The sequence below is a fragment of the Myxine glutinosa genome, chromosome 5 (genome assembly GCF_964187855.1).
Source record: "Myxine glutinosa chromosome 5, kmMyxGlut1.1, whole genome shotgun sequence".
NCBI lineage: Eukaryota > Metazoa > Chordata > Myxini > Myxiniformes > Myxinidae > Myxine > Myxine glutinosa.
In genome coordinates, this window is record NC_136265.1 from 149736784 (window position 1) to 149756294 (window position 19511).

Sequence of the window (19511 nt, forward strand, 5' to 3'; positions counted from 1 at the left end):
CGAAGACTAAAACCTCGTGTTCCTCCAGCTGTTTGCGTATCTTTGTTTACTGTTTCTTCTGTTGTCTGATCAACAGCGATTCTGGCAAATGGATTCCCTGGTCTAAGCTGTACGGAGAAGTAGCCTCGATTGAAATGCCTGTACAACTCGGGGCATGTTTCGTGGAGTTGCGTCATCTGTGCATAGTACACTGGTAGATATCTAGCATAGTTCACCTTGTTCATTGCGAAACACCAAGGGATCACTCTTCTGACACAAGCCAAGTGAAGCATCCAGTCGCCTTCTCTATCCGCACGAATCAACCCCAGCAGGGTCTCTACCATATCAATATACATCATCCAGAAGCGAGCCAGGTCTCCATGTTTGGTTCGCAGAAAATGTAGGTATTTCACGAACATGTCAAAGCTCTGTACACATGAATCATCATCGAGAGCAGCAGCGAGAGTCTCGTGGCAAACATCCTCCTTGATGCTGCGAATTTTGAGGTCAGTGCTTCGAATCTGGGGTTCCTTGTCAGGATGATTGCTTTCTATCCACACCTGGAAGCCCTTCCAAATGATGCGCATTAGTGCCTCGTACATCAACTTGTGGAGTCGCACAGCACGGTTGTATTGCTTGCCTTCCAGAACCCTGTTGATGGAACCTTCAGCGATTACTCCTGACTCAACAGCTACATCCCGAAGGCCTGCATCTCCAAACATTTTCCCAATGCTCGACATGAAGTTACAGATGGTATGGAAGTTCCCCATCATGAGCACGATTCTTCCATATCGATCGACATCTTTCCATGCTATTTCGGTCGCCTTAGCAAATAGTGCCTGGTCTAGCACCACCGGTATACGCTCAAGCTGAAGTGATGACATGATGTTCAGAGCTTCTCTGAGGATTTCTTGCACTGTTGCCATATCTGTGGCAGGCGCGTTTATAGTCGGCAGGTAGCCAACTACATCTTCCGTCACCTGAACACGATCTCTAGTCATGATGTTGAAACCAGTCCACGAACTGATTGTCTGGTCGCATGGTTCCAGCATGCGAGTCATAATCCATACGTGATTTCGGCGCTGCGCAAGGGATGTTGCGCCTGCAAGAGTGTCAGAAAGATCTGCAGGCTTGATTGCAGGTGGGCCCTCTCGTTTCCCACCGCTGTATATTGGAACTAAATCGCTGGATGACGGGATAGATCGCTTCTTATCTGCTTTGGATACTGCCGATGGAGGTTGGGGCGGCAAACACGACTGCGACTTCGGTTGGACGATGATACCGTTGACGCGATGCGATGTTCCGCCACCACTCAGCGATTCCTCTAGCCTGTCGATGTTATCGAATGCTAATACAGTCGGGACCGAAGGGTGCACATGTGACGGAAGTGGTACTGTATCTTTCTCCACACTTGCTAATTTGTCTATGCATAGCGCTGTCTCGATTTCTTCCAGAACTGTGTACGAACATCCGTGCCCGAGTCGATTCAATATTCTGATGACCTCTGTATTACCGGTGAGCGTTTTCATGACCCACGGAAGTAGGACATGCTTCGATGTTCTGATGGTACCCCGGTGTACAGCATTGATGATATCTTGAGCCATCGACCATACCAGTGTGTCGGCAGGCGCAGAGCTACCCCCACTCCCGCAAATCAAAGTATGCAGAAATACACGAAGAGAATCTGGTATCTTCACGTAATCTGAAGTGAGTTCTGCTGGCTGAGGCGGCCAACGTTCATTGTAATGAGCATCTTTGATCTGGTGTCGCAGTGAAGTAGCTGCACGCACAATGTTACTTTCACCGTCCGTTCGTTCAAATGCTTTCACTTCTGCTTTCAGGTTTACGCACTCTGCAGCAATCTCTCGCTTTGTCAGATTATCGGGCATCAAGTATACACGGTGTTTCACATTGAAGAAGATGAGCGATTCTCCAAACTCTCTTTGTAATGTGCGCTGCAGATTCTTCTTGATGGAGTCACGAACATCAACTGAAAATGTATCTGAAGACAGGATATCTGTTGCAACATCAACTATTGGAACAATCCTCGGGTTCAAGAACAAGTCAGTGCGAATGAAATTGAATATACATCGTATCATTTCTTTTTTCTCGATATTATCTTCAATGTCAGTTTCTACTTGAGGTTTTTGGGGCCGTGTGTAGTTTCTATAGCAGGAGAAGTGGTAGTGAGCCTCAGCTGCAACCATATCTCGTGTAGTCAATGCCAAAACTCTCTCATCATTGCGAGCTGTCGCAGCATCTCTTATTGTCTTATCTGCTCGAAGTTCAACAGCCAAGACAACTGTTTCACGGGTACGACTGCCTTTTATGAATTTTGAAGCATGCTGGCAAAAAATGCATTTATCATCGTAGACCGTTGAAGTTGATCCTGTCTCTTCCCGTGATGATCGCCGTCGCACCGCATCGCCAGTATCAACTGAAGAACTTCTAGCTGCATTGGTCAAAGTAGCTAGGTGGTTTTTGTGAGTGAAGTCTGATCTACAAGCCCTATGGTATAATATTGGAATATTAGGAAGTTCAACTGCGCCTTCTTGGACTAGCTTTAGAATTGGATAAAAGTTTCTAACTGCGGCTGCGTCACACAATGTCTTCCAAGAACTGTTGCCCGCTGCCTTGCTTAGTTCAGAGAGTGGCGACTTCTTGCTGCACAGGATGCACGTTCCGGACTCAGGTTCAATCTTCGCCCGTTTCGCCTCGACACCGGCCATCTCAGCTGAAAGAACAAAAAGACTGACGTTAGATTACTCCGATATCCGAAAAGCTCGCCAGCTTACATAGACATACTCATCCAAGTCAGTGAACATGTTAGATGGCGTCACAATACAACTCTATAATAGAGTTGTATGTGGCGCCATCTAACATGTTCACTTTTAGTTCTTAAGCCACCCACCCCCCCCCCCCCCCCCCCCTCAGAAATTAATCAGGTCACCGCAACAAATCTCAGACTGAGATATAGAATATAGAATATAGATATAGAATAGACTGACGTCACTTTCGGCACTGGGTTCTGTGGGTTGATTATCGGCGGGAAATTCCAACTGACATAGTTTCGGTTTGTGGAAAGTGCATGCCTTTTCATATATTTTTTGTTGTAAACTCGTGGTGGATGATATGTTTTAGTTTTTGAGTTATTTTTATAGACAGATAAACGGTGTAGCACAATGCATAATTTGGAAAATCATACCAGTGTTGTTTCACTAAAAAAAGTACAAGTCTAATAATAAAATATTGAAAAATATATGATTTTTTTTCGATAATTGATTTTTATAATAATTAATCTAAAACAAAATGCTTCATATTATTTTTTATTTAGACGGTACACATCGGACGTATATTTAGTCGTCAACCGCACATCGATAGCTAGTATAGAAGTCCAGATACACGTGCAACAATGTACCCCACCAAATGGGCATTTTCGAGCTGGGTGGTTTCAAAGATGGCGTCCATCCGGGCACTAAGCTACCGTTCTCAGATGTCCATCACACCTTTTCTGACACTTGAGACATTGGTCTAATGGAAAATCATAATGAGAATTACTCCCCCCGCCGGAGCATTCACTTCAAAATATGGCCGGTTGGCTCAAGGACTATTATATATGCATATAAGCCGTATGCATGTTTTTGCTACATGTACATGTACATCGGGTTATTTTTGGCACCGATGTGTTTACTGGTATTGAACTAAGACTTGGCAGGGGACATGTATTGCAAAGCAATTCTTGCTCTTGTTTTATATGAATCGAGTGTTTTTGAAAACCTGTGCCGATTACCGATACCGATACTGTACATTTCATCATCGTATTGCTTTTTACTGAACTATAATATTTACTGAGCTGGCTAGCCAAACAGACACCTGCTACCTAAAATTAATGGTCATCAACTATTGTCTTTAGAAATTATTCTGCAATAATAAAGTAAGCGAAGGACAAAACTGAACCCCGTTTTACTGTCTTTATCAACCATATTCTCTAACGTACGAAAACATTTGCCATTTGTAAAGATCGAGTGCTTGTATGCCATGAATTACGATGTGTCAATTATGTGTACATATATGAATACGTAATAGACCATTACCTATTTTTGGAACCTGTATATATATTTTTTTAAAAATTCCGATATCGTTTAAAAAAAAAAATATCGATATCAGAAAAAATTGATACCGACAGAGCTTAGTTTACCGTTTTCTTTTTTCTATTCTTATTTTTTTTTCTCCAACTTTCCCATACCCACTTGCGTGTCTCCACCCCCTCTGTCCCATTATTCTCCAACCTCGTTTTAACCCCTTCCTTATACCTTCTGTTTCATAATCAAAAAAACGACAGACTTTCTTTCCTCTTCTCCATTGTTCTTCCTCCCTTCTCCATCAATTTAGGCCTTTTTAAACGACAATTTTTATAATGTTAAATCTTCCCAGATACTTCATTCCGAACAATTTTCTCCCAGTCTGTTTTCCATTCGCTCCTTCCCATCCCTAGAAGACTCGTGCCTCATCCACCATCGTGTTCATATAGCGCTAGCTTTGTGCCTTAAATCGTCATGCCATATAAATACAACCCCTTTTATACTGTATGTGGGACTATGGTGACAAACTATGTCATCTTAACACCCGGATTCCCCTACATGCGCTCCAGGATCCTCCACTCCCACACATACTCAGCGTCCCTGATTACATGTCAATTAACCCCATACTGCTCCCCCTTGTTGCTTCTTCCATGCCCTACCCCATCTTGGCTTCCTTCATACTCTACCTCTTCCTTTTTTTTAATTTTACACCAGGCCGCTCCCTGTTTTCTTCACACCCCACCCACTCTTTGCTTCCTTCACGCCCCGCTGCCACCTTACTTCCTTCCCATCCCACATCCTCCTTGCTTCCCTGCCCCTCTCTTGTCCCCCTGTTTCCCTGCCCCTCGCTTTTCCCCCTGTTCCTGGCCCCTTTCCTCTCCCCATATTCCCGTCCTCTCTCCTCACCCCCTGTTTCCCGGCTCCTCTCTTCTCCCCTGTTTCCAGGTCCTTCTCTTTTCCCCCTGTTCCTGGCCCTTTTCCTCCCTGCTCCTGTTCCCGGCCTCCCTCCTCTCCCCCTGTTTCCCGGCTCCTCTCTTCTCCCCCTGCTCCCTGGCCCCTCTCTCTTCTCTCCGTTAACCAGCAAATAATATTTCCATTTTGAGTGTGACAATACTGCATGAAATTGAAGTGGATGTATGTTTTATGTAGTTATTCCATGTCAAATATTCATTTATAATTATACCTAAAAACTTGGTAATTGTTTTCCTTCCAATTGACTGGCTGGCAGGATGGCTTCAAACTATGCACACTTATATCTAAGCTATCTAGCCTGGGTTTGAATATTCGCCCAGCTATAAACGATAATCCTGTTGTTTCACAGGCAGGGTAATTTGCCAGTGTGTGCCATCCCTTGGATTAACATTAAAATGGGCATCCTGTCTGCTGGCATTAGTTGGTAGATGTTAAGGATCCAATGGTGTCCTTTGCGAAGAGTAGGTGAGGTATCGCCGGCACCCTGGCTGAATTCCAAATTCCTGTCTTGAGTTCCTGTGTCAGATATGCAGGATTGTAAACCTGGCCAAGAACCTGCTTTGGCAGAACCAATGCTCTGTATTGAGAGAGCATGATATATTAAATAAAAATGACAATATTATTGCATAAAATATAGTTAGTCATTGTGGAGGATAGCCTGGTGTTAGCTTAACGTTTATGGTGGCCTTGCGCTTATTGTGGAACTATGCTTTTTTACAGGAAATGTAATGAGGGTTTTTGGTTGCAGTTTTTTGTTTTTGAAATTGGCATTTCGGTATTAAAATGTATTTGGGCCACCATGGGCTCCCAGGAGTTTTGACTTGCTGTAGAATTTTTTTTTTTTTTAATCTCTTCTTTTTGAAAGGAAACGAGTGCGAAGCAAAATGGAGGACCGTCAGCTGGAATCAGATCTTCGGAAGAGTCAGTGTGCCTGCCAGCAGCTTGATGCACAAATGGTAGGTGAAATACCTTCCTCCCTTAAAAGATAATTTCTCAGTATTCTATATGCAGGAGGGCAAAGATAAGTTTTGGTTTGGAAGGAATGTGCTTATGACAATGTTGTGAACTTTGTTGATTGGTGCAGTATCACAGGGTCTGCCTTGGGCAGTAAAGTAGTCCAGAATCGTTTAGTATATTATTAATTAAGTGTTTAAGAGTGTCCTGCAGCAACCGTTTAGCATTCTGGTCCTTTTGTGACCCCCTGTTTTGCTCCTTTTCTTGTGTTGTTATTAGGGTTAGGGTTAGTGACACAACCTATTGTCACAACCAATGTGACAAGGAAGAATCGATTCGATTCTGGTGAAGATCTGAATATGGATTTGGATACGAGATTTATTTAAACTTTAAGTGATTCTTCACCATTGAGAGATCGGGCAAAAAGCGATATATAACATGATATTTAAAAAAAGTTATGGATGACTTATGACTAAACTAGATGGATGAGTTGGTTAGGTGACGAGAACAGCTGATTAGATTTTAGTTCAGGTCCGAATCCAGATCTGGCCGATCATTGGGATACAAAACAAACTGTTCTGCCTGGCAGAGGTATGCACTGTACCGAGTGTCGTTCTAGTTTGAACTAGATACAGTATACTGCAAATACTGAAAATAGGTCTGTTTATTCTTCAAACGACCTGTGCCAAAATTTTATGGCATAGCCCATAGGGCAAAGCCATCCAGAACGGTGTTTATCCATCTGTATGTATGTATGTATTTATGTCCCCTCAAACGTATACCAATCTGAGGATCTGGTCACATGACAGGGTGATGTGATTACGTCTGATGTCATTACGGCAGTACGGCGGCTGACTCTCCACACTCAGGCATTTTGATTCCAATTTGTTCAAGCCGAACATATCGTCGAACCTGTCATATATCACAATCACCATGCTCCACCTTTGCGTTTTTCATTCAGTGTGAAACACAAACTAAATTGAAGATTGTTAAAATGACCATCAAATATCGAAAGCATCGGCGTTACATCTCTTGCAACAAAATGGTACGTATAGGCCTTAGGCTTTATGCCTACCCTTCGGACGCTTCAGACGAATTCAGCCCAGGTTTCTTCATACAGTAGTGTATCGTTTCAGTAGTATCGTTTTCGTAATAGTAATAATAATATATAGTAAATATGACCATAACACTTTAATCCCAATGTCGTGAATACAAAGTTAATGGTTTGAAGTGGTGTATGGTTCATGGTTCCATGATAAGCGGTGTTCAGACTAAACCGCGGAAGTAAGGAATTCCCCTCGGTTTTTTCATAGCATGCTATTAACCCAGCTGTTGTGGGATATATAGATTACAGTAGATCTTCCCTCAGTGCTGCAAGTAAAACTTACCTCATGGATGTCGGTATTCCTCGAAATTTCTTTTTTAATGTTATAAACAGCATTAGCGACTGTTTTAAAAGCTGATCATATGTGTTTGTGGTTTATAATATTATACAAGCCCGGCTACGCCGCTGTTAGACTTTCGGTCTTGTTTTTTTTTAGATTGTTCCATTAGCAAGCATTGGTTGCCTCAGAATGACCATCTGCGCAACACATTTACTGGACACCTAAAATGTATGAGAGTGGTGTCTACAACGTAATTTTCTTTCTTTACAGGAGTGAGGCTCTTGGAAGAGCAATACAGAAATGCCAGTGAGAGAAAGGTCACGGAAGTGAACAAACAGGAAGACGAGAGGTTGGGGCGTAGCAAGGGGGCTGCAAATACTGAAAATAGGAAGTAAGCTGGTTGGGTTAGGAAAGATTAATGGGGATAATACATATCATGGTTCAGAATTGGGGATGAAAAAATATCGCAGTGCAGTGCTTTCTTTTGAAGTCCTGGAAGGAAAAGTGATACAGAGCAGCCTCTCAAAGGTGTTTCCATAGGCTAGAGAAGTGAGGAATGAAAAAGTTGTCCTGACAGCCTTGATTGTCAAATTCTAACCAGGATGGGGTTACTGGGAGAATGCTTGCATCTTGGGGCAGGGTTCGCACAGTCCTTGAAACTCCTTGAAATTCCTAGATAATCGAGAAAATTGCGCAAATGGAAATATTTTGCTCGGCCTCTGTCGGAATTGTTAATACTGCCCGTCTCTTTAAGAGAACGTTACCAATTTTAACCTCCCCATGGGTTTACCATTAAAGCCCCACAGTAATGGTTTCTTAGTCGGTCAGTCCGGCAAAGCTAATTCTAATCCCTGTCAATGGATTGGTCTCCTGGTGCTAATTTAGCTGCTAAATTATTCCTGAGTTAATGCCCTCTCATATTTTTCTATCTGCCCCTAATTGTGTGTTAATGGTCTATGGCATCTATATCCATTCCGTCTAAAAAGATTTGAGGATTCCTTGCTGGGACTTTGAGGGTTGAACTATGCACATATAATTACACATCAGTGATGCCGCTGCAGCGGGTGGTAACTGAAACTCGCAGCGCTGTACGTACTGTACGTACCTATTTCCACGGCAACCTGGGTTCTTCCCAATTCCTTTATTTTTGGTTGCAATACTTCAATCATAACTATCTGCTGTTGCATCAAGGAGGAATTTCCTGCTGGACAACAATACTCCGACATAGTGTTACGTGGAAAAGTGTGGGGGGGAAGGAGGTGAGAGGAAAGGGAGGTTCCATAGCTAGACTGTGGTAAGTGTAGTAGTACTGTAGTATGGTCCATGTGACGTGTTTCTAGTAGTGTTTAGATTGCCATGTAACAGAGACATGTCGGAGTAAGTCGTTTGTTACACTTGATGCTGAAGAGTCATCGTATGTAATTTAATAGACAAGTTCATCATTAATTTTTAAGGCGTAAACACCTCATTTTCGTAGGCAGGGCTATTTGGTGAGGACTTCCCATGACAGAGGCACATACATGTGTCACATCTGTGCGAAAGGCCATCGCTATCTGTCTGGCGCATGAGAGCAAGCTGTCCACGAAGGAGTTTTGGAGGGGACTGATTGTGGCTTTGTCTCTGGGTGAATTGACCCCAGCTGGGATCACCTTGTGTTTTTGGAGGGCAAGGAGGAAGAAGACAGAGGGCAGGACAGGAGGCTTCGATCTAAAAAGAACAAAGGGGTAAACGAGGCCTGGTGGAGGCTGATTGCCGCTGGTCTTCCTCGTGACTGAATTTCATTGTGCTCTGTTTTGGCTTTTGACATCTTGGGAGCTAGTCTTCACTGGCTTGCATCTTGCACATGGTTTTCAAAGTGATTAGCATCGAGTTTGGCATTCACCCTGCATATCAGAGGAAAGGGAAGTCTCACCTACAATTGTTTTGTTGCATGAGTGTGATCTATGGCTCCTCGTGGGTTAGGAATTGCTTAATTTCCAATCATTGTACATAAGTTGTACATAAGTTTAGTCCTGGTGTTGGCTTAGCGGTTAGGGTGCCGGCTTGGGATCCTAGGATCCTGGGTTCGAATCCCGGTCGATCGCTGAATTAACGCCAGGGGGATTGACTCAGCCTGTCATCCTTCCGAGGTCGGCAAATTGGGTACCAGCTTGCTGGGATGAATGATCCCGGTGTGTACCCCGGTTAGAATAGGTACACCGTATCCCTGCGCATCGTAAGAGGGTTGGCGTCAGGAAGGGCATCCGGCCATAAAAACATTGCCTCAAGCAGGGAACCATGATTGTCATGGGGCCCGCAAGGCTAACCCCTGCTTTAGCGGGGAAAATGGCCTTAAAACGATCATTCATTCATTCATTCATTGTACATAAGTTTGAATATTCCCATTTACCTCTTTGTGTCCATTTGATTCGCTTGGTTTGTTCCGTTTTTGTTTATAGCGTCTTGTTTACTCTCCTCCTTGTACTTTACTTTATTAAATAAATCCTTTAAAAAGTAAGAAAGCGTGTTTGAGGTATCTGTTTCCGTGTACATTTGCCACCGATTTTGGCACAATTAATGATCCTTGGCGAACGATAAAGTTATAATTCATTGAACGCACTTCAATAAAAGACCGGTTTGGCCATGGTCTCGGCGCTAAGGATTCTGTCTTAACGGGAGCTTCAGACATGACAATAGGTCTAATGTAAGATGTATACACCATGATCAGAATTTGAAATATGGAAAATTTTCGATCAGAAAATGTTAACCTCTTCAATAATCGAAGCATGTACAACTTTCTTGAAACCTTTGAGGTACAAATAAAGTTTACGTGATTATCTCACTTGAGGTCATTGCTTGATACAACACCCAGTCATTTAACCTGGTGATTTTCCTGTATTTGGACATTATTTTGTTGGATCTGCGATTGAGGGAGCTGACGACGAGTGAAACAAACCTGCATGACCTGACACTTAGCGGGATTGAGTTGCATCTTGGGTTCTGTACATCACTGTTCAAATTGCACGAGGACTTGATTGGAGGGTACATGGAGAATGTATTTGACGTGACGCTACCAATGTTAAATGTCAAATGATTGAAGGGCATCCTTGACGACAGCCAAACAATGAGCAGGCCCACACGTGTTCCTTGTGGAACAACACCCGTTATTGTTGAGGGTATGGAAAATTGTCCCTTGTACCGTACTTGCAGAAACACAGTGCGAAAGAAAGCTGCACACCCATTGGATCAAAGAATGTGTTGCTCCCATCGTATACAGTTTGTTAATTGCCATTGTATGATCCACCAAGTCAAAGGCCAAAATCAGTTAAAACAATAGTAGAAATTGAACCAGGTTTGTCAGCACCAGCATACAGGAAATCTAGGAATTGTACAAGATAATGGGTTGAAGACATACCTGCATGATTTCCAAATTTTGTGTTAATGTTAGGATCGATGTTGGCCATAAGCCATTGAAACACAAATAGCTTCGCGAAATGATCAGTAAACGCGATTGGTGTCAATTTGTCAAGCGTTGGTGGACGGTGGTGTTTCCTTCAGTAAAAGCACAACTATCGATTGATTCCGTTGAGATTATATCATCTGTAAATTAAAGGTTATAAAAGTTCAATGTTGCACAAGGACTTTACGGGCACCCTGTACAACATTCCATCTCGTTACATCTTATTTATATACAGATGTCATAAGTCTGGACATGGTACTTTAAGTTAACTGATGTAAATGCTGACATGGACTGTGCTGGTGAAAATGCAGGGAGTACATTGCCCTGAGGACGCATGGTTTTGGGTACAAGAAAATACGAAAAAGAAGAAAAAGGAGGAAGAGGAAGGAGAAGAAAATGAGGATGGGAACGAGTCGGAGGATAAGGATGATGATGACGATGACGATGAGGGTGAGGAGGAAGAGAAAGAAGAAAACGATGAACCAAACGTAAGTATACACTTTGAATCGGAAATGTTTGCAAAAATATTTTTCATCTCAATCCCTTTTTGTGAAGGTGTTCAATACAAAACTATTTCTAATTACTCATGCCATGCAATTCTGCATTAAACTTTCACCTGTAAAAATAAATACTGTCGGACCCTGCTATTCGCGGTTCCGCTATTCACGGGTGATAAAATGCGACCTGTTTCTTAGCCAAACAAAGAGCTTTTCGTTGTAAAATATCCATCCCCAAACATGAATGGTTTTTGAAATGTCTTTACTCATGAGCCAATTTATATATCATCTTCCTCCCATCATCCTCTTCAAACTTGTTGTACACCATCTTCCATATCATTCCTCGGCTTATCCACAGCTCTCCTTGCTGCCTTCTTCTGCCCATACAAGTGCAGCAACCCCGCATTGGGCTGCCTCCCTCTATCCTTGATCTTCTCTATCCTCTTCCAAACCTCCTTTTCACCAACTGCCTTCTCTACTTCCTTCGTCCACCATACCTGGTTTTTATCCCTCGACGATGCACCCTTTCCTGACGTCCTACCACACAACACTTCTGCAATTCCCATAAAAGCCTCTCCGTACTTCTTCCACTCCTTCTCCAAACCTTCCGCTTCTTCGCTAAGTTGATCATACCTGGCCCTTACCCTCTCCTTGAACTCTACGGAGACGTTTACCCTACACTTCCCCCACCTAATAACCTTCCGACCTCTGCTCTTAACCTCCCTCCTTTTCTTCATCTTCACCACAAACACCACAGGCTTGTGCTGGGTGGTAGCATGCTCTACTGCCACTGTATTGCAATCAGCCCTCCAGAGCTGTCACTTCCTTATCACTACCAAATCCAGTTCTGCTCGGTGCTATCCACTCCTATAGGCAATCTTGTAGCTTTCCCACTTTTGAAAGAATGAACCAGCTATGGCCATTCTATTCCTCACCATTAGCTCCACCAGCTCTTGCCCCTCTCTATTCGTCGTTCCCCAACCAAATTTACCAACACAATCCTCTTCACGTGGCTCCAATACTCCACCATGTGCGTTAAAGTCCCCCACAAAGCACAGCATCACCTCCATCTTGATCATTCTCATCATCCTCTCCAGTACGTCCCTGAATTCCTGCTTCTCCATCCTAGATGTTCCCATTGGTGGCCCATATACCAACATAACACATAATTTGCCTTTGTATCACCACCCATGCCATGACTATCCTTCCCTCGCACCTTTCCACTCTGACCACCTGCTTGCTGATCTCTTCTGATACTATTATTCCTGCACGATTACTCCTTCCATCCCCACCGGCGTGCAACAGCCTGTATCCTCCTACCAACCGCCTTGCCATGCCCCCTTTCCATGTGGTCTCGCGTACACATAACACTTCCAACCTCCTTCTCTGCATCAACAACACATCGACCTTCTCCCCCCATTCTCCCCCCAGGGCACCAACGGCCATCCAGTAAGGAGATGGTGTCTCCTCAAAACAGTCATCTGGTTTGTACCGCAGGTTCAAGTAATACCAAAGACGTGTGTGTGTGTGTGTGTGTGTATGTGTGTGTATGTGTATGTGTGTGTGTGTGTGTGTGTGTGTGTGTGTGTTCGTGTGTGTGTTCGTGTGTGTGTTCGTGTGTGTGTTCGTGTGTGTGTTCGTGTTCGCTCTATTACGAGCCTTTGCCCAACGTCACTTCTGAACCACTGCCCACCAGGCAGAGCTCGTACCATCTTCATTAGTTTGGGACACTCAGGTCATCATTCAGCAGTGCTGCCTTGGCTGACCTGCTGAACCTTCCACCCTTGGCTGTTATCATAATCCTGTGTGCGCACGCACATGCACACACGCAATTAAAATAAATAATTAAAATAAATGTTGAGTTTGGAGCAAATGTTTTTTCATTACCTCTGCCACCATAGGTGGATGGAGGTTATTTTTTCACCACTGTCTGTCTGTCTGTTCGTTCGTTTGTCTGTTCGTTTGTGAACAAGATGTCTCAAAAAGTTTTTGGCAAAATTTGGCAGAGAGGTAGCGTATGTGACAAGGACGAAATTATTAGATTTTGGTAAAGATCCAGATTCGGATCCGGCTAGTATAATTTTTTAAGTGATTCTTCACCTTCATTCTATTGGGAGATAGGGCCAAAAACTATACATAACAGGATATCTCAAAAAGTTGTGGGCGGATTCGGACGAAACTTGGTGGAGAGGTTGTGTGTGTGACAAGGAAGAATCGATTCAATTTTGGTGTAGATCTGAATATGGATTTGGATATGAGAATTATTAAATTTTTTACTGATTCTTCAACATTGAGTGATAGGGTTAAAACCAACATATAGCAGGATATCTCCAAAAAATATAGATGGATTTGGACAAAACACTGTGGACAGGTTGTGTGTGACGAGGACTAATCGATTCAATTTTGGTGAAGATCCGGATTTTGATCCGGCTAGAATAATTTTTTAAGTGATTCTTCACCATTGGGAGATCGGGCCAAAAACGATATAACCACCTTTAGAGGCCATTTTTCCCCGCAAGCGGGGGTTGGCCTTTTTCGGGAACCGTGGTTGTTGTTGTTTTTTTTGGTCCCCTTTTTGAAGCAATGTTTTACGGCCGGATGCCCTTCCTGACGCCCACCCTTTTTGCCGCCTTTAGCGACAAACAGGGAATTACCAGTGAACTGGTACTCAATTAGCCGACCTCGGAAGGATGACAGGCTGAGTCAACCCCCCTGGCGTTAATTCAGCGATCGACCGGGATTCGAACCCAGGATCCTAGGATCCTAAGCCGGCACCCTAGCCGCTAGCCCAACACCAGGGTTCAAACCAAACAAAAACCAAAACCAAACCAAAACCAAACCAAAACAAAACAATACAAAACCAAATTATACATTAATTATACCAAATTAATTAATTACCAAGTACCAAATTATACCAAATTAATTAATTAAAATTAATTAAATTATATACCAAATAAAATATATAATTAATATAATAATATAATATAATCTATCTATAATTCCACTAATCTCTGTGTGTATGTTTGTTTGTATGTTTGTATGTTTGTCTGTGACCGCTGTTTCTCGACAACTACCGGTCCGATATACTTGAAACTTGCCAGGTATATTGCTGGGGACCCGAGGATGTGCCTTTTCAAGGTTTTAAATTAATCGCAGAAGTAGTTACCGAGCTATGTCCAAAAAACGATTCAACCAATCAGAGAGCAGCGAGCTATCACGTGTGCCGAACGTGGCGAACAGACTCTGCCTCGGATGGCACATTTGAGAGCGTATTCATTTATTTCCCGTCGGCAAACTATGTTGGCGCTATGTTGGCGTTAAACTATGTTTTAAAACTAATTAAAACTAATTTGCGATTCTTTCGCTTTGCGATGCGATTTGCGATTGCGTTAAACTCGCTCGGGCGTTAAACTATGTTTTAAAACTAATTAAAACTAATTTGCGATTCATTCGCTTTCCTGCGCATTTGTGCACGCGATGGCGATTTCTTTACCAAACTCCGCAAGCGCCAAGCCGTTAGCTTTGGACCAAACCATTTCATGTAAATAGAGGGGGGGGATTGTCACCGTACTCGCAAGCCGTTCGCTTTGGACCAAACCATTTCATGTAAATAGAGGGGGGGGATTGTCACCGTACTCGCAAGCCGTTCGCTTTGGACCAAACCATTTCATGTAAATAGAGGGGGGGGGATTGTCACCGTACTCGCAAGCCGTTCGCTTTGGACCAAACCATTGCATGTAAATAGAGGGGGGGGGATATACTTTTAGATATATATATAGTACGGGCATGCCCTAGTATATATAATATATATAATATATATATATATATATATATATATATATATATAATATTATAATATATATAATATATATATATATATTATATTATAATATATTAATATAATATAATTAATATTAATAATATATAATTAATATAATTAATATAAATTATTATATACATTAATTAATTATACCAAATTAAAATTGGTTGGGCCAAAAACGATATACAGCAGGATATCTCAAAAAGTTGTGGATGGATGATTTTGATTAAATGTGATTCTGTATTGTGATTTTCTGGTCTACTCTGGGATACAAAACGTAAACTGTTCACCTGGCGGAGGTATGCTCTCTACTGAGTGCCGTTAGAGTTAGAGTACTTATTTTCAAGTGTATTTGAGTCTATTTTGTCTATATTTAGTATAGTTTTAGAATTTATGACAAAAAGAAACGTCCACAAAAAAATGTTCCCCTCGCTCTGCTCACCGAAATTATCTTTTTCAGTAAAATGGAATGTTTTGCGCTTCCCCTCCCTCAACCTAAAATTCACGCCTGATTACGACATACATTTAAGATCAATGAACTGGCTGACTGGAGGCCCAGGCATACTGCAGTGATGATGACAGTGAATGACTGTATGCTGGGTTTGAAATTTTGTGCACGTTCTTCATTTAGATTTCCATCAATCTTTAATGTTCCACATCTCCAGGCTATTCTTTTTCACCTAGCTGGAAGCCCATGGTAAAAATACCAAGATGTAAAAATAAAAGGAGAAGCCTTTTATTCTTGCGCTGGTTGAAAGAGCCAAATAGAGGCAGTATTATAATTTTCCTGTCTGTGTGGACTAATTTGAAGCAACTTATATGTAATTGATTGTCTTCGTGGAGCATTTCCTTGTTTCTAGGGGGGGGTGGGGGGGTCGGGGATAGACAGCATTAGCTTATTAAATATACTGTATAGACTATGGAGTAAGTACAGTAATGTGAAATTCCAAAATCATCATATTTCTTAACAGCAAATATATCGTGGCATATTTCTTAATAGGGGAAAAAAATAATTCGGGAGCGATCACAGTGATGGTCTGTTGCCTTATACACCGCCCAGATTCAATTTTTGGTCCGATTGAAAAAAAAATACAATTTACCCTTAGGTTTGGATTAATTTGAAGCAAGTTTTGCTGAATTTTTTTTCTCTCCAAGGAGCGTTTCTGTGTTCCAGGGTGGGACAGACAAACAGATAAACAGACAGACAGACTGATGGCATTAGCCTATTATACACTATACAGAGTGACTTGTCTGTATGACAGACCCACGGGCATAGACATGTATGACATTTGGACATCTTGTGGATGCTGCATGAAGAGTTTTACAAAATGGGTACTGCCAATTCATCAGATACGGAAATGATGTAATCTACACAATTTATTTACTTCACATAACATGTGAATGCATGTGCATGCACATGGGTAATAGTTTGTAATGTGTAATTCCACGTTATGTAAAATGTGACTTCAAGCCCTCAAATCTTCCTCCCTCCCCACCCCACCCCTGTTCACATTACGCACACTGCACAGGGAGGAGGGGAGAGGAGGGAACGTCGAGAGTAGGGGTGGGAGAAGGAACAGAGCAATGGGGGAGGGAAGGGAGAAGGGAGAGAAGGGGGAGAGAGAGGTGGGAGAGAGAGGTGCGAGAGAGAGGTGCGAGAGAGAGGTGCGAGAGAGAGGTGCGAGAGAGAGGTGCGAGAGAGAGGTGCGAGAGAGACGTGCGAGAGAGACGTGCGAGAGAGAGGTGCGAGAGAGAGGTGCGAGAGAGAGGTGCGAGAGAGAGGTGCGAGAGAGAGGTGCGAGAGAGAGGTGCGAGAGAGAGGTGCGAGAGAGAGGTGGGAGAGAGAGGTGGGAGAAGGGGGAGTGAGGTGGGAGAAGGGGGAGAGGGGTGGAAGAGGAGGGAGAGTGATACTTCTACCTTGACTTGAGAGGGGAGGAGGGGAGAACCTGCCTCGACTGACTTACTAATGTTGTTAATTTTTAAACTTGGCATCATTGAATTGCTTTGCAAACACGTTGCTTTGCAAATTAAAAATTGCGTAAGACCAAGTGTTATTAATTAATAAATAATGTCTTCCATAGTTCGTCCACAAATACAATTTATTACAGACAAACTTTTTCGAAGTATTGTTTAATTACGTCATTGGAAAAGAGATAACTTGCCTTAAATAAACTCTTTATATACACCATTGGAATATGAAAAAATATAATTAGACCAGTTTGATCTCTAACTTCAGTGTTTCAGTCACTCATGTACTTTTACCAAGTACAATAAATAGCTAATTCTCCAGTGGGGAACCCAACCTCCCGCCTCTCTCCTCCTCTCTCCTCTCACCTCCTTTCCATCCTCTCCACCTCCTCACTCCTTTATCCTCCACTCCCCTCACTCCTCTTCCCTCCTTGCTCTTCTCTGCCTTCACTCCTCTCCTCCCTTACACCTCTCCATCCCCTTACTCCTCCCCTCACTCCTCTCCTCCCTCACACCTCCCCTCACTCCTCTCTCCCTCCTCTCTCCCTCCTCACTCCTCTCCATCACTCACTCCTCTCCATCACTCACTCCTCTCCATCACTCACTCCTCTCCATCACTCACTCCTCTCCATCACTCACTCCTCTCCACCCCTCACTCCTCTCTCCTTCACTAATCTTCCTCCTCACTCCTCTCCTCTTCACTTCTCTTCCCCCCTCACTCCTCTCCCCTCACTCCTCCCCACCTCACACCTCTCTACCTCCTTACACCTCTCCACCTCCTTACACCTCTCCATCCCCTTACTCCTCCCCTCACTCCTTTCTCCCTCCTCACTCCTCTCCATCACTCACTCCTCTCTGCTGCTCACTCCTCTCTACTCCTCACTCCTCTCTCTCCTTCACTAATCTTCCTCCTCACCACCTCTCCTCTTCACTTCTCTTCCCCCCTCACTCCTCTCCCCTCACACCTCCCCACCTCACTCCTCTCTACCTCCACTCCTCTCCACTCCTCACTCCTATCCTCTTCCTCCTCACATCCTCTTCCTCCTCACACTCCTCTTCCTCCGCACTCTCCTCTCCCTCACTTTCCTCTCCCTCCTCACTCACCTCTTCCTCCTCACTCTCCTCTCCACCCTCACTCCCCTCTCCATCCTCACTCCCCTCTCCATCCTCACTCCCCTCTCCATCCTCACTCCCCTCTCCATCTTCACTCCCCTCTCCATCCTCGCTCTCCTCTTCACCTCTCACTCTCCTTTTCCCCCCTCTCTCCTTTTTCCTCCTCACTCTCCTCTTCCCCCCTCACTCTCCTTTCCCCCCTCACTCTCCTTTCCCCCCCTCACTCTCCTTCCCTCCCCCTCACTCTCCTTCCCCCCTCCTCACTCTCCTCCCCGCCCCTCACTCCCCTCTCCCCTCCTCACTCTCCTTTTCCCTCCTCACTCTCCTCTTCCCCCCTCACTCTCCTCTTCCTCCTCCTCACTCACCTCTGCCCCTCACTCACCTCTTTGCCTCACTGACCTCACTGACCTATTATTATAGGCCTTCATTTCATTGAAAATGCATTTTTGTCTAAAACGTTAACTTTGGTCCAAATTTTTTTCCCGTTTTTTGCAACTGAGTCTAAAACAATCTTAGTGACCATGAAAAATGAAAGCAGATGGTGAATTAGAGTTGAGATAAACCTGTGAGGGAGTCAGAAAGCACGAGCCTAGCAAAATAGGTGTGTGTGTGTGTGTGTGTGTGTGTGTGTGTGTGTGTGTGTGTGTGTGTGTGTGTGTGTGTGTGTGTGTGTGTGTGTGTGTGTGTGTGTGTGTGTGTGTGTGTGTGTGTGTGTGTGTGTGTGTGTGTGTGTGTGTGTGTGTGTGTGTGTGTGTGTGTGTTTGTTTGTTTTAAACATGTATAACTTTGTCTTTTTTATGGACAACCATTATTAAAAGAAAGATGTAGGAATGGTTTCACATGATTACTTCTTAAGAACCATTCTACCTTGTTTACATACATTTTGGAGTGACGTCCCTTTACATTAAAAAAAAAGTTTTTATTATTTGTTTCTTTACTTTTTTATAAATATATAGAGATGTTCTACTGCTGATTTACAAATGTTGTCATACAAACTTTATAGATGTGCTCACCTGTAGCATACTGAGGGTGTCTGATGTTCGGGGACAAAACATAATTTTGTGCCCCCATGCTTCCACTTCCCTCCTCCTAATCCCCAACCGCAGTCGCCATAGGGCATAGACATGGGGAAACTACGATCATTATATTGAAATATGTATTCAGGCTGTTCATCAAGTTTAGGCTATCCTCTTCGATGCCAGATGCCTACATGATGTGGCGAATCTGCCACCGAGAAACCGCGACTCAAGAAGGTTCTTGATCACGTGGTTTGCTTTTACATTGACACCGTGACTGGAGAGG

The 19511-nt window shown here is 43.4% G+C and overlaps 1 protein-coding gene across 1 annotated transcript in view; it reads left to right on the plus strand.

Annotated features, from left to right (window-relative positions):
- Window positions 1-19511, plus strand: part of GPATCH11 (G-patch domain containing 11) — a 66814-nt gene that overhangs the window by 45293 nt on the left and 2010 nt on the right. The window contains exons 5-6 of the mRNA XM_068097951.2: window positions 5899-5989; window positions 11123-11299. Coding sequence (XP_067954052.1) covers window positions 5899-5989; window positions 11123-11299 — 268 coding nt within the window. The remainder of the gene's footprint in view (window positions 1-5898; window positions 5990-11122; window positions 11300-19511) is intronic.